The 14,989-nt window shown below is 37.9% G+C and overlaps 1 protein-coding gene across 1 annotated transcript in view; it reads right to left on the bottom strand.

The window, feature by feature from the left end:
• ryr2a (ryanodine receptor 2a (cardiac)) overlaps positions 1-14,989 on the bottom strand; it is a 158,803-nt gene that overhangs the window by 110,637 nt on the left and 33,177 nt on the right. Inside the window, exons 17-27 of the mRNA XM_088438734.1 lie at positions 14,832-14,965; positions 14,494-14,735; positions 12,929-13,121; positions 12,632-12,836; positions 11,700-11,804; positions 7,116-7,219; positions 3,560-3,643; positions 3,277-3,436; positions 1,267-1,414; positions 1,073-1,173; positions 775-879 (exon numbers count right to left, since the gene is read on the bottom strand). Of these exons, the coding sequence (XP_088294860.1) occupies positions 775-879; positions 1,073-1,173; positions 1,267-1,414; positions 3,277-3,436; positions 3,560-3,643; positions 7,116-7,219; positions 11,700-11,804; positions 12,632-12,836; positions 12,929-13,121; positions 14,494-14,735; positions 14,832-14,965 (1,581 nt within the window). The remainder of the gene's footprint in view (positions 1-774; positions 880-1,072; positions 1,174-1,266; positions 1,415-3,276; positions 3,437-3,559; positions 3,644-7,115; positions 7,220-11,699; positions 11,805-12,631; positions 12,837-12,928; positions 13,122-14,493; positions 14,736-14,831; positions 14,966-14,989) is intronic.

Below are 14,989 nucleotides of genomic sequence, written 5' to 3'. Positions count from 1 at the left end.
CAACGAATGTCCGAGAGACCACTGATGAGAAATCTTTTTGATATGATGGACTAAGCTTGATGGAGCGGTTGGTTTCATTCGTCATTGTCGTCTGTCATTGTAATCATCAGTCGTAACTCGATAAATTATTTTGCTGGCTAATGATGAAACGGTCTTATGCTTGTGAATATGGAAGTGTAAGACGCGATCAGACAAAGAAACAAGTTTAACAATCTTGCTCTCAAGGCAATTTAACCACTGACAACGATATAAGTTTTACAGTTTTAATTATGTGTTATCCACTATGCTATCATGCAACACATTGTGTTCAAAGCAAAAGTTTCAATAATGTGTGAAACGTTTACATGACTGACTTTCACCTCTTTATGTTTGCTGAACATGGCTAGGACCTCATTGTTTTTTGTGCGGTTCACAGTCATGATTTTATTAAGTAAAAAGCACACTTCTACGTATTCTTGCCCAACATAGCAAGATTGTGTGTGGTTGACGGATTAAATCGAGTCTTCCATCAGTCATTTCTGTTTGACGTGATTCGACAGTTCGTTGGCCAGTCCATAAGTACCAACGAACTGCCCACCTCTGCATATTCAATTAAAATGTTATCTAAAGTAAATATGACATGTTACTTCTTTCATGTTGACCTTCTTGATGTCGACCTAAAATGTTATCAATGCACAGTATTGTAAAACTACTTTTGGACAGGATCGTGCAACCACAGTATTTAAAAAGGTTTATCAGGATTCCAAGAAAATTGCACAAAACAAATGTAGCTACCTTGAATCCATCAAAGACAAAGGCCTGTTCATCAGAACCCAATTCTAAATCTGGTAGGCATCCTGGTCTTGCCCATCCAACCCTCATCTCTCCTGCTGTCAATACCTGAAACAAATATAGTTTTAAAACAATTGAGGCTCTATACCAGCCACAGAATCTTCTGTCATATAACAAGATTCTACTTTCTTCCATACACCAAAAATATATATTATCATATAAACAGCCAAACATGTAAATCTTAACGCGTAATTCTCCACACTGTAAGTCAGAGGCTCCTTTTCCCCTATTTTCCACTTACCTCAAACTCAAAGTACCACTTTCCTGCATTCACACAGTAGAATCTTTCAGCTCTGAAGATCCGGAACCTTTCAGCCGACATACTTCTATGATCAAAGTGAGCTAATTAATGATAGAAAGAGGGACAGATATTTAGTAAGCGTATCAAATGATATGTTATGGATGGAGTGATGCAGTAGAAAGTTTGAACTATACTGTGGTCCTGGTCAGGAGCTTCCAGGTTGTATCCATAACCAAGTAGAGTTCTGACAGCTTCTCTCAGACTGTCTTTGTTTGATTTCTTGGTTCTCTCATCCAAGAGGGTGTAGGGCACCAGACGAGGATTTCTGCGATTCTTAACATCCTGACAAGCATGAAAAGAAGACATGTTAACTTTGTGTTAAAAAAAAATAAATCTCTGGACATTACTGTCCAAATGGCTATGGTCACAAAGTAGGCATCGGTAAATAATCTTTCGTGTTTAGATCACATTTCTACCTTAGGTACTCAAAGCTTTTCACACCGACAGTACTCAGAGTAATTAACTACTGATGACGCAACATCAGGAGCAACTGGACTGGGCACTGAAGTCTTGTTCAAGGAAACTTCATGGTCACGATGTTTGAGGATGAGGAACACCCAATCTCTTACTTGAGAGACGACTATGAAGCCCTATAGCCATACTGACCTCAGTAAGTACCCTGGTGAGGTTATCTATATATGCTGCTTTTTAACCCTGATAAAACAGAGTTGTTGTTTATTGGCCTTATATGGCAATGGCACCTATTACACCCCTTAATGTTGATTGCCGCAAATTTGCATCATAACTCTTCTGCTCCAAATACAGCCCAAATGAGTATAAATATTCATGCCATTTGGTTCTATTTATAATCACTAGAAGAAAAGAGGATTATTTGGGAAACTCTAAAAATAGGTCTTTGTGTGAGTTCGTTGTTAGACCATTGAAGTATGAAAGGGTTCTCAATTAGTCGGAGCTCAGTACGAGACTTGCATTCTGCATGTAAACATGGCTCGAGTGTCTGCAATCAAGACACAGCAATATGACCTACAATAGAGCAGATTAGTAACATGCCTAATGCACTTACTACCAATGACATGAATTTAGTTTACGACATTAAATCTGTCACACTTTCACATCACCCCACAAACACAGTATGACATGAATTGCAATGTGTCAGTAACTGATTGTCTCACTACCCTGTTTGTCACTTGGTACTGTCTATTACTAATGATTGTCTGATACACACTGACTGGTATCTTGAATAGTATGAACAATTATAAACCCATTGCCTTAGTCCGTGTCTCGTCCAAAGAGTGAATCCTGCAAGCAAAGATAGAAATGTTTCTTCTTTTCAGCGATAACATGTTTTGGCTTCAATCAAAAACATGATACTGACTCAGCTCCTTTTTATGTTACTAACGACGTAAAGTAAGGAGGAATATTTTATCCAACTGTATTTAATTCCTACTTGAATCAACGAATTCAGCTGAATGGGTGTAATACAGATTGACTTGTGGGTAGGACAATAATAAATTACTTTATGTATTATGATGACCTGGTCCTTGTTGGCTCATATAGTTCTAGTTTGGAACAAATGTTAGATTGTGCTCTCACAATGGCATCAATCATGACATTATGGTTCTAAAAAAGTCATGTAATGATAGTAAAAGCGCTGAGGATAGGAAATTAAACTTCCCAATGTTTCATTTATTATTCATTTGTTTTATTTATGCTTTACTAATTTGTACGTGCTCTGATGATGTTAAATGCTCATTGTTCAGAACGTATATTACATTACTGCATACTGCTCAGCTGTGGTCCAATGATAAAAAGTCAAAATTAAAAAGGCTACAATTATGCACTGAGGCTCCTCCTTGGAGTTTCAAGATGACATAGTACCAGTTATTGGTGTCTAAAAGAGTGCCAAAATTTGATATGATATAAAGACATGTAGCTTTATTAGTTGGCTAGACAAAACAAGCACTGTAATTGCATAATAGAAGCCATGGGCTGCCCAGTCAATAGCTGTTATAGATTTTTTAAGTATGGAATTCACTGGCGCAATAATTTGTATAAATACTAAATTTTACTTGTACACCAGATACCTTAGTGTGTTTTATTTTGTTTGATCTTTTGAGATGTTTTATTTTGCTTGTATTGACTTGTGTCTGCAACCAAGAATTGAGGATGACAACAAGACCTACCTGTTGAATCCCATAGGTCCAACCCTGACGGATACGGTCTCTTGCCCAAACATTGTGTGCATTTTCAGCCAATTTGTCTACCATGGCTTCCTGAGTGGTTGTCAGTTTGATATGACACAGGTCCAGGGGAGCAGGTTTGTAACCACTGGACAACTCATAGCTGCAAAGAGAGCATTGAAGTACAACACTATTGGACCACCAACTGCCTGACACTTAACATTAATAAAACAAAATTAAAATTACTAAAACATTACAACACTAAATTTTTCAAAAGATAACTCACTCTGATGACAGTTCGATACTTTTGACTTTCTTAACTGCTTTCTCATCTTCAAGACCAACATGGCACCCCAAAGCTAGAAGAGTTCTGTTAAAAACACATGCACACATACGCACACATGCACAGGTGCACAAACACATTCACAAACACACGCACAAACACAATGGCTATTTTAGACAAGAACACCAGACTTCCTCCTTGCATCATTGAGACTTTTTGTCTGTCTCCTGCTATACTTGACATGTATACAGTGTTCCCTCGCGACTTTGCGCTTCTTCTTTCGTGGTGCTTTGCGGTTCTTTTTCATTGGGGGGAAAAAAAGAGCTATATTGCGAAAGCGCTGTGAAGGTTTCCTACATGCAGACAATTTGACTGTAAGGTAACGCATGCCACAGGCACTCCTCCGACTTCGACTTAAGAGTGAAGCTTGTATGTCAGAGGTCCCCAACTGCCAGTCTGTGGATCAAAGAGTACTGGGCCACATGGACCACACCCAAAATAATGAACTGAAAAACGAATTTTGAACAACCTTTTTCAGTATTTTGGAAACTGGCCAGATTCTCTTGGATTCATTTCAGTCACTTGAGCACCAAAATTTCACTCCCAAATAAGTTAAATGAGTGAAAAACAGACATCAAGGAAAGGCCCAGTCAAGAGACAGGTGACGCACCTACAATTTCGAAGAAAAAGAAACCATTTAACAGACAGTACCAGTAGTCCTAATTGAAATAATGACTTTTCGTAGTGAGGGCTTTGAGCACTACTTTGTCCAAAAAGGACCCACAAACTGACCTTTTTATTACCGAATCAGATGAGCTCGCAAATGGCGGCAGCCTCAAAAGTATTTTCGAGTCCCCTGACATTGCATCTGTGTGAAGAGAGAAACAAGCTGAGGGCTCCCATTAGTTTGGCGTTAATGGTGAGTTCATATTTGTGCACTCTATATTAGCCTTTCGCCCCCAACCCCCCACGCCTTCATCGTTGTTGTTGCCGAACAAATCGCCAAGTGATGATCTGTCCGCTCCCTGATTCTCTACCTTTCTGTTCCCCTACCAGATTAGCTCGCAAATTGTGTCTCGCAAAAGTAGTTTTGAGTCTCCCAACATCCAATCTGTGTGAAGCGAGACACAAGCTGAGGGATCCCCGTCGTTGACTAATCAAACTGCGTTGATTACATGTTCCCCTACTATGGCCAAGGAATGCAAAGTGTAAGCACTAACAGAACAGCTGCTGTACAAGGTTTACTAATTACAGATTTAAGTAAAGTATACTTCAGTAATCTTTGTCTCAAATATGTCAATTATAAATATTTTTTACATTGAAAAATTATGGTACCCACATACATGAAAATTCTTTGGGGGTTGGGGGGGGTCCTACTTTTTTTTTTTACGAATTTCACTTTTCGCGGGGGGTCATTCGGCCCCATTAACCACAAAAAAAAAAAAAAAAACGAGGGAACACTGTAATTTCATCATGTAGATAGGGTATTAGGGGCTAACATTCTCTAACCTTCTCAAGGGTGTGATTGAGTGAGTGTTGTCGTGTCCTCTTTGGAAATCCTATTATACACACATTTTAACCAGGATACACACATAGATTGTGGTGAATGTTGAGGCTCTCCAAAAGGCATCAAACCTCCGAGACTTTGTAGAATCTGGTGCTGGGGACTGAACTATTGTGTCCATAAATATTGGACATACTGTAGTTTATATTTGCCAGTGCTTATTTTACCTTCGGAAACGGTTGGGTCCCCGGACTTACAATAGTAAAAAGCTATGGGTCCCAACAAAAATGTTTGGAGTCCCAAATATTGCGCAATACAAACGGCTTCAAACGGCTATTGCAAGACGTGAGCTAAAAACAACTACAGATATTAACAAATAGAACGGTAAAATTTATTAAAACAAGAGAATGAACTTGCATGCAGCATCCACCATCATCTTCTCAACACAGTTCATTTTGGTGGAAAAATTTGCTTTTGCTTTTATTGTAGATTTGTTTAGCTTAAACATGTCTGTTTTGTTTCTCTTCTCAATCTTCTGAAGAGTTTCGTTTTCACTTTTTACTTTCTGGCTTATTGTTCCCTGATTGTGTATTATTTGACTTGTCACTGATACCAAAAAAAAAAAAAAAAAACAGTAGCCATTGTTTTGGGCCTAAATAGAGCACTTTTTTTGTGGAATCATATATGTGCCACTATGTATTATGCACAAGCCACTATGTATTATGCACAAGCAATGAAACATTTTGAGAGAGCAAGAATGGATTTTAAGCACAGAAAGATATAGTGAGCAAATAAATAAATTTTGAGCAAGCAATGAAAGATTTTGAAGGCAGAAAAAGATTTTGCTTGATTTATTCTCTCCGTCGTTGGGTTTGCCCTCTCTGCACGCTCAGCTTGATACACACGTTATAAATGTGCCACCAAGCTTTCAACCTTCTCCCACCCAAGTCTGTTTGACGTGATCTCATTTGCTTTTTTCCAGGTGAACATAACAAGCAATCTAACTACAGACCAAACAGTCAAACAGTTTACTTTTGCTAGCTCTGATTGGCTCGAATTGTGACATACAGTATTTGTGACGTGTGCCAAGGTGTGCACGAAGAGGGGACAAACCCAAGCATGCAGGGAGCCAGAGGTTGAAAAAGAGAAAGGAGGGTGTCATGAGTGAGCATAGACAGATTTTGAGCGAGCAAAATCATTTTCTGTGCCCAAAATCTATTATTGCTCACTAAACATATTTTTCTGTGCTCAAAATCCATTGCATTTTGATGTAAAAACAGAAACAACAAAAAAATGCATCAGATGGGCGCACATTGATTTGAAAGAATGCATCCCTATCAAAAATTATGCGTTTGATGCATGGACGAATGAAAACGAAAGCACTGTTACGCTATAAATGATAGTGTGATGATGCATGCTGCATTCTCTGTGATATTTTTAATTTTCAGGCAAGTAAAAATATCCATCTTTCCATCCATTTTTGAGAGCCGCTTATCACCATGGGGGTCGCAGGCTTAGCGGCACCTATCAGCTGGCTTCGGGCAGCAGGCAGGGGATACCCTGAACTGGTTGCCAGCCAATCGCAGGGCACACAGAGACGAACAACCATTCACACACCCAATCACACCTAAGGACAATTCAGTATGTCCAATTCACCTGCCATGTATGTTTTGGGTGTGTGGGAGGAAGCCGGAGAGCCTGGCGACAACCCACATGGGTTGGGGGAGAACATGCAAACTCCACACAGGAAGGCCAGAGCCAAGATGATTCAAACTGGGACTCTTGAACTGTGAGGCGGACGTGCTATACACTGCGCCCCCGAGCCGCCAACAAGTAAAAATAGTAAAACAAAAATAGATTTTCCTTAAAGTCAATATTTGAGTATTGCCAAATATTATAGTCAAAAAATTATCAGGGCCTTTTTTACATAGAAAATAATAATAAATAAATAAACTGCTTTGACTCATGAAAAAATTGATTAACCAGCTTCCTAACATATATTGTACATTATCTTAGAGTTTCTACTGTTATTTTAATGATGCTGCAATACTTTACTTAAGAGTTTCCACAGACATCTGTAAGTTGTAACTACGTTCCTGTTCTGGCAACTTAGAAAACTCCACCAGACATGGGTGTTGCCGCTTGGTGTCATCTCGTACCTGTAAAACACATAGGAACACAGAACAATTTCTGAATAGGGAATGATCATGATAAGAGAACCCTTGGAAAGTCCATCATAGGTACTGAAAGCCTTGTTAAACCACAAAGGTGCCATCTAAAATTTTGTCATTTTGACATCTAATCATGCAAACTAGATAAAAGCATAATCTAGCAATGTATTTTCGGCCAATATTAACCAATTTCCTTGTTTATTCCTAACAATCTGACACACACCCATGTAACACACAGATAGTTACACAGACGAATACACACAAATGAACCAACAGACAAATACATATGGGGTCAAATAACACAACACACAGTTAATAAAAAAAAAACACTGCTATACATAACATATACCTTGCAAGGGCTGCCATATAAATTTAAGCTTATAACATTTTGATGATAGTCACCAACTGAAAACATGTGTTCAATATGCTATTTTCAACAAAATCACTCAATTATTACAATACAATAATTGCATTCATTAATCATTTGTGTGCATATTTTCACCAGCTTATGCTCATGGTCCTGTCATCAGGACCAGGCTGTTCCTTTTTCCTCAATTAGACATGCAATAATTTGTATTTTTTATTTTTCCCATTGCACCTTTACTGGAGGAACTGCAACTTTTAGTGCAGGGGTCACCAACCTTTTTGAAAGTGTGAGCTACAGTACTTCTTTGGTACTGAGTAATACGAAGGGCTACCAGTTTATGTGAGACACCAAACATGTGAATGATTTTTAACCATAATTAAGGATCAGCCATAGTAAATATGTAAATCAATTGTAATATGCAATGTAATTGTAATACATGGCATAATTTTTGTAAAATTCATAGAACATCACCAATGTTCCATCACTTATAAGTTATTTGCAGTACAAGCCTATGGGCTACTCAAGTGATCTTTGGGGGCTACCTAGTGCCCGTGGGTACCACGTTGGTGACCCCTGTTTTAGTGTTATATTCTATTATTCACTATATTTAGTGTTATTTGCCATTTGCTGGACACTGTAAATCCCCTACTGAATATGCTCTGCAAGGATTTCCCATGTTTAGATCAACAATTTGTTTTATAGTATCACTGTACATGAATCTGAATCACATGAACATATATATCTATTTATAACTATAAATATACAACCATTTTTTAAGGTATCTCCTGTAAGTCTCTGCTGCCTGTACATCTAATAGACTAATTTGGTTGGTTGTTTATGTATCAGTTTATATTTGTCACCAACAGCCTCCCTTTACCGACATATCTAGTTAAATATGCCTGCTTTCTCCCATTTGTTTTCTCTTGCCCACCATCATTCTTGTCACAACTCCAACATTACTATGCATTCAATTTTGACTTTCAACTCTCACTTAAAACCTATTTTTTCTCTACCACAATTCCTGTTTCCACACAATACACTTCCTCTTCTTCACACAGAACGTCTGTTTTCTTACCGACATTCTTTTACTACTCCACTGTCAGCTGAATAATGAACTTATCTAAACTTTGAGTGACAAGGTTCACATCATGACTACTCTTTTATTAATTTTACTAACTAATCAATTCCATGATCTTTATCAGTTTCCCAATTTGTTTGTCAATTCCTCATTAAAATCGTGTTTCTGTTTTCCACCTGGGTCTTCTATACTCATTAAAGCTCCTGTACGTTTGTTTAATTTGTTTTTCAGTTTTTTGTATCCAGTAATCTCATTATTAGCCTGTTCTTTGTAACAATTTCCCATTTTGATTATTTTTCACTTTGAAGAACAACAACCATAGCAGTAGCAACAACAATAACTATGGCAATAATAACAACAACAACAATAACACATGCAGCAGTGTAAAAATCTCAAAAGAGGAAGCTTAACCTCATCACAGGCTTAACTTGATTTAGAGTCACCTTTAATTGCCAAAAGTGTCAACTTGTCACCGAGTTGACAAGTGTGATGACACTTGTTGCTTCAGTCTGGAGAACGTGTTGCACGCACACTCACAATCACTTCTCACTTTCATTCCACAGTCTCACAAGCTGGCTATCGTACCACAACAGTTATGCCTAAATATTATTAGGCTATTGAGGACGCACATGACTCGAACCCTTTCTTGTCTTAACCTTCTGGAACTTCACGATTTTCATATTCTATGTATTATTAACGCATTTGCGTATTATTACTCTGCTTTTTACTTTGTTGTTCTTATTTTATCCTGCAAGTTAGCTTTTTTTGGTGTATTAAGAAGGCCAGTGAAAGTGTATGTTATTATCCACAAATTTAGGTGTTTTAGTTTAAACAGACATTGATTTTCTATAAACTTCCAATCTTTGCATGTTAGTTTTTGTCCAGTGAACTACCTTTTTTACTGATGGTATTTCCCATTTTTAATCTAAATTTGGCTCAGTCTAGGATACTAGGGTTATTTCAAGACTGATGTTCAGTAGAGAACAGGGTGACAATATCTCAATGTGGTAATACACAGACTTCTACCCAACAGGGCAGAGTATTCATGCCATTGCTTCCACAAAGAGTTGTCAGTTACAGTCCCGTTTGTTTTATATGAGCCCGTCGTCTCCCTTCACATAATTCACATGGGCACAACGTTTTGAATGCGGACTCTATTAAGTACGTACAGGACACCGCCACCTTTTCCAAATTTTGCGCATAATGTTTCAAATGTAGACTCTATTAAGTATACATACAGGACACCACCGCCCTTTTCACGTACAGTTTTATAGGCTACTTTTTCTCTTTACTTGATAGGGACTAGTATTCTCAAGGTATTACTTCTACCACCGTCAACTAGACGCGGATTCCACTCATTTCTTATGAGTGTGTGAGCTTCCTATTCACCTGACCTAAGATGCCTTTTCTCCGTCGGCTTTGCGACAACCCTCAGTGCCCAGACATAGAGCCGAGACCCAGTCCCTGAAAATGGTCTTACTGCCTTGGCTGTGGTTTCGCCTGGTTGTCGACTCTGCCTCCGGAAACCTCAGGTGTCTTGCAATCTGTTAGACATTTGTGAGAAACTATACACAAAGAAGGAGAAAAGACATTTTTTCCTTTCTCGTGCATGAACAGAATAGAGAGGACTGCACAATTACAATTCTACTGTGCTCTTAAGCAGCCTCTCTGAACCCTCTCTTTTTATTTTATTTCACAAGTCTTTAATTTACATGAAGATTCTCACATTAAAAATAACATTATGGCCGGAACCTGGTGTATGTGTCCTTTTATGTGTGTCGCGGTGAACGCCCCTTTTTGACAGCTGTCACGTGAGAGCAAGCCAAGCCTGCGCACCTGTATGTAGTTAATTAAAACAAGGACACTCATTTCGTAGCCGTGGCGATTACCGAGTCGGCAACAGACGCCATCGCAACGTGAATTAAAGTCGGGCACTAGCATTAAAAGATCATAGAGCTGTGTAGGTGGAACTGAAAGCAAGAACTGAACAGACAGCTGGTAAGCTCCCGTTTATTCCTCTGCGTCGCGAATGCGTGATATTTGTCGCGATGACGGAACGAGACACGTGGATGTGTGCTAAATCATTAGGTGCTTGTATTAATTGTGTTTATTAGCTTGCTGAAATTCATTACGCCGCCTGCGGTAAAAACGTTTTAATATTTTATTGTATTCACATGACAATTCATTTAAAAGTAGTTTGTCTCAACTTAAAGAGAGTTTAGATTCAAAGATGTATTTCTCAACTTAAAGGTAAAACTATAGTTTATTTTCAAACATGCATTAAGGATTTTGATAATGTAAGTAATGTGGACCGGCTTTTACAAGGAACGTGAGAAATAGTTGATGGTTTGTGTTTGTCTTTAAGGTCTTATACCTATGGCTATGGCTATGCCTATGGCTAGGGCTCACCTGCGAGTCTTCTTTATCAACCACAAAATAAGTAACACAAGGATTGAAAAAAAAAAAAAATATCAAAACAATGGTCTGGTCATTGAGTGGAACCCAGTTTGATCTTCAGCTTAGGTACTACCCTTCAAGTGTGGGACAAGAACAGTTAAGAGGCTAACACACTTGAAATGTGTGTGTATATTATTACAAGTGTGGCAAAGCATTCTGTGTGTCTAGACATTCCGCAAGATATGTTGTAGATAATAAGTGAATCTGTCTGCGATTAAGCTTGGACAGGCTGGTCAGGTTCGTCAATCCCACAACAACCTTCTCATAGCAAACATTGTTTCATTGCAAGCAGTGCATCCATTCTCACCGCAAAGCATTTCTTCATTGCAAGCCCATTTGCTGTAGCATATGTATAATCACTAGTTTTACAATTATTCTGACAAAGGGGACCCACAAGCTGTGTTCCAACTAGGACTGTCATTCTTTCACTAGACAAAACTTTTTGTTTATTTGTTTATTTGGTTGCATCCTGCCAATTCAGTCTTAGTTATCTTCTATGTAAAACTCAATCAATACTGTTTTAAAAAAAAGTAACAACGACAATGATAAAGACACAAAATACTCACTACACCATAGGTCCAACCAAATTCAATCTTGTTCATAACCCACAGCTCATGAATGTTTTCTGCCAGCTTCTCCTTGATCCTCTCTAAGTGAAATGGCAAGGCAATCTACACACAAAAAGAACAGTGTGGCATTAATTATGTGTAGATATAGTAGTAAAAGCATGGTTTTGCACTCATTTGCAATTTATAACATACTCTTGTTATGTTGTCACAGGGACACTTGTTTAAGTAATATTGTGTATTAAAAAGAGATGATTACAAAATTTTGACCATTGCTTCTTATCTAACAATGTAATCTGCATACACCTTATTGTATTATAATAATAGCAAATGACACTTTGAAAATTATGAATGGGGTTGCATAATGCCTTCTTCATGGACTTTGATGCCATTACCCAACCACATTAAATAGAACTTTGTTGCGTTTTGGGTATTTTCCTGTTGAGGTTTTTTTGTTGTTACTTTACATTGCTCCAGCCTTCGACGTCGTACTTATGTCTGCCCTATTTTTGTTGTAGTTTAATATTGGCTAGTTTGTCCGAAGTCACTTTAGTTGCTACATTTTAGACCCCAGTCGGGATGCTGAGTTCACACATTGCTTTAATAGTCCTCTCATGTTTTACATAAACCTTTTGTTATTAAAAATTTTACTTTTAAATAGAAAATTAAATTAAATAGAAAATGTAACTATTAAATAGTTTCACCTACCCCCTACAATGTAATCTATTACCCGAAGGGTACATGTACCAACAGTGATTGCAAAAGGGACTCTGCACTGACTGGTGCCCAACCCTTAATGAATACTTGATACACAGCTACTGTTGTAGTTGGTTGAGTGTAAGTATGAAGGATTCAATAATTTCCATTGTGGAATCAACAAACTCTACCTGTGTGTCTATCATGGGAAAAAATAATGATCAAGTCATCAGTACCTGACTGGTGTTCACGGGCATAGGTGTGAATGCTCCCTTGCTCATGGTGACAGTGGGTCCCAAAAGGTCACTGGCTGAGGTCAAATGTTGACTGGGTTCTACTTTTAGTTTCTCCCTTGGCAAGACAGCCTCAAAGCATGGAGCATAACCCGGAGGAGGGAGAAACTTAAACTCTCCATGGCGACCCCCAAAAAGGAAACGAAATCTATATGAAGACAAAACATCAAAGAACAGTTTAGCAAGTAAAGATACTGGACAGAAGATTGTGGGTGATTTGCTTTCAGTAAGAGCACTGACTTAACTCCAGCAGAGAAGCTGGCCACAGGAAAAAAGAGGCCTTCAGAGCTGAAGTTCTCAAACATGCCTTGAACCGGTTGGCCATTGATCCTGAAGGAGATACTGGGCACACTGAGGTCTAAGCAGCAGCTCACCACATCTTCTGCTTTCAGTAGGTGCTGATTAGGTGAGTTGACAGTCTTTGCAATACAGCCTGCATAAAAGGTCCATCACATATATAACAACGTCATACAGATTGGTACATGTCATTTGGCTTATAGATTTTATTTCAACTTAGTGTCCTTGAGGGTTGTGTGTGATTTTTCATGACATTGTAATAACAATATTATTTTATAATATTATGTATATTTTATATTATGTTTATGTATATTATTACAACTATATTTCATTTAATTACTGCATGTTTTGTCCTGCTTTCATTTAGTTTACAATCAGCCTTTTTTTATCACATACATTTGACATTATTATGTCACCCTTGCTTTGGGTTGTTCATACTCATTGTAACGTGTGTTGTTCTGGGTTGTCCTCGGTACCCCCTCCCAGTGGGACATGCCCGGAAAACTTCACAGAGGAAGCATAAAGGGTGGAGTAACATGAAGAGTAATATGTAAGCTTCTCAAGTTTTTCTATTTAGCTATTTAACTCAAGGATGAAAAAATTTATCTGATTATAATATTATTAGAAGAAAATACATTATTTTCAAACATAAATGATAAAAATATCTAACTATTTTAGTACCAAGCATTATTGGAAAAGGAAACCTCTCGAGGGCCAGTATTTTTAGAATTTTCACTCACCTTTCAAGGCCAATAAAATATTGTGTGCTATATCTATGTAAATATGGGTGGTATCATATAAAAGATTGATTTCCATTCCTTACTTTGAATTGCATGTAGGTAATGTCTGTGTTGTAAGTGTGGAAACACTGTCACCCAGTGGTCACAGTTATCACTACAGTGCTCAATTGGCACACATTTGGTAAGCATTAGTCAATTGAAAAAGTTAAAAAAAGTATTTGACGAGCATTTTATTATTTAGTATTGTTATTATTATCTTAAAAGACGTGAATTCTCATTCATGGCACTGAAAGAGTTCATTTTTAGTTTAATGTATGAAGTGTAGGGTATGTGGTTAAATGTGTTAACTCTATGATGGGAAATCGTCACCTTTGCTTGTTTATATCAATATCAAAATGTAAAATGTTAATACACATTTTGAGATTTAAATTAGCACCAGGGAATAATCCCAGACTTTAGACCATAAACTAAATATATGAAATTACTTTACACACAAAAGATAGGTAAAATTATAATGTGTTCCTATCATTAGTAAAATTATGTATTTTTCATGTTTTTATCTGTACATCGCTCTGCCAAATAATTCTGATCAATGAAGTGTGATTCATTGTGTGGATGGATGGATGAACTGTAAGTGAAAATTATGAATGAATTTATGAATTAACTAATTAATGAAGTTATCCGTGCATTTTTGTCACACTATAGCCTATCAAAATTCTCTTTTGAAACAATCTTTGTTGTCTACAATAATGTTTAAACATGCCATACCTGACCAAAGATGAAGCCCATCAAAGCCAAAGGAGTAGAGGTCATCACCCACTCCATTGCCACCCCAACCCTCCCCACCGGTGGGGCAGGGCAGATAACCATTGGTATTGGCCCAGCCCACTCTGAGGTGAGTTGCCTCAGCTGTGACAAAGGGCAGTGCTTGGTCTACAATGAGTTCGTAGTACCACTTTTTATACTGCGCAGAGCCTTCACTGACACCCAGAAAAATATTAGGGCTCATGCTGGGAAGAGAATAAAAGGAATTTTTGTCACTGAATACTCAAACAATGACAATTTACATGAATAGTGAAAGCTAACACACCATTACGTCTTTATACCTGCTTACGTAATTGGTAAGGCGGGTCTGAAGTAATAAGTCTCTTCCTGGTAGTAGGATGTCACAGATTAGGTGCTGGTTAGAGCGTACTGCCACACCATGACACACACAAAGTGAACACAACACGTCAAGAACCTACACACATGCACATAGGAAAAA

The sequence above is a fragment of the Hippichthys cyanospilos genome, chromosome 17, assembly GCF_059441005.1.
Source record: "Hippichthys cyanospilos isolate Australia breed blue-spotted pipefish chromosome 17, RoL_Hcya_1.0, whole genome shotgun sequence".
NCBI lineage: Eukaryota > Metazoa > Chordata > Actinopteri > Syngnathiformes > Syngnathidae > Hippichthys > Hippichthys cyanospilos.
Note: the sequence above shows the minus strand (reverse complement) of the source record. Positions and strands in the feature narration are given on the sequence as shown.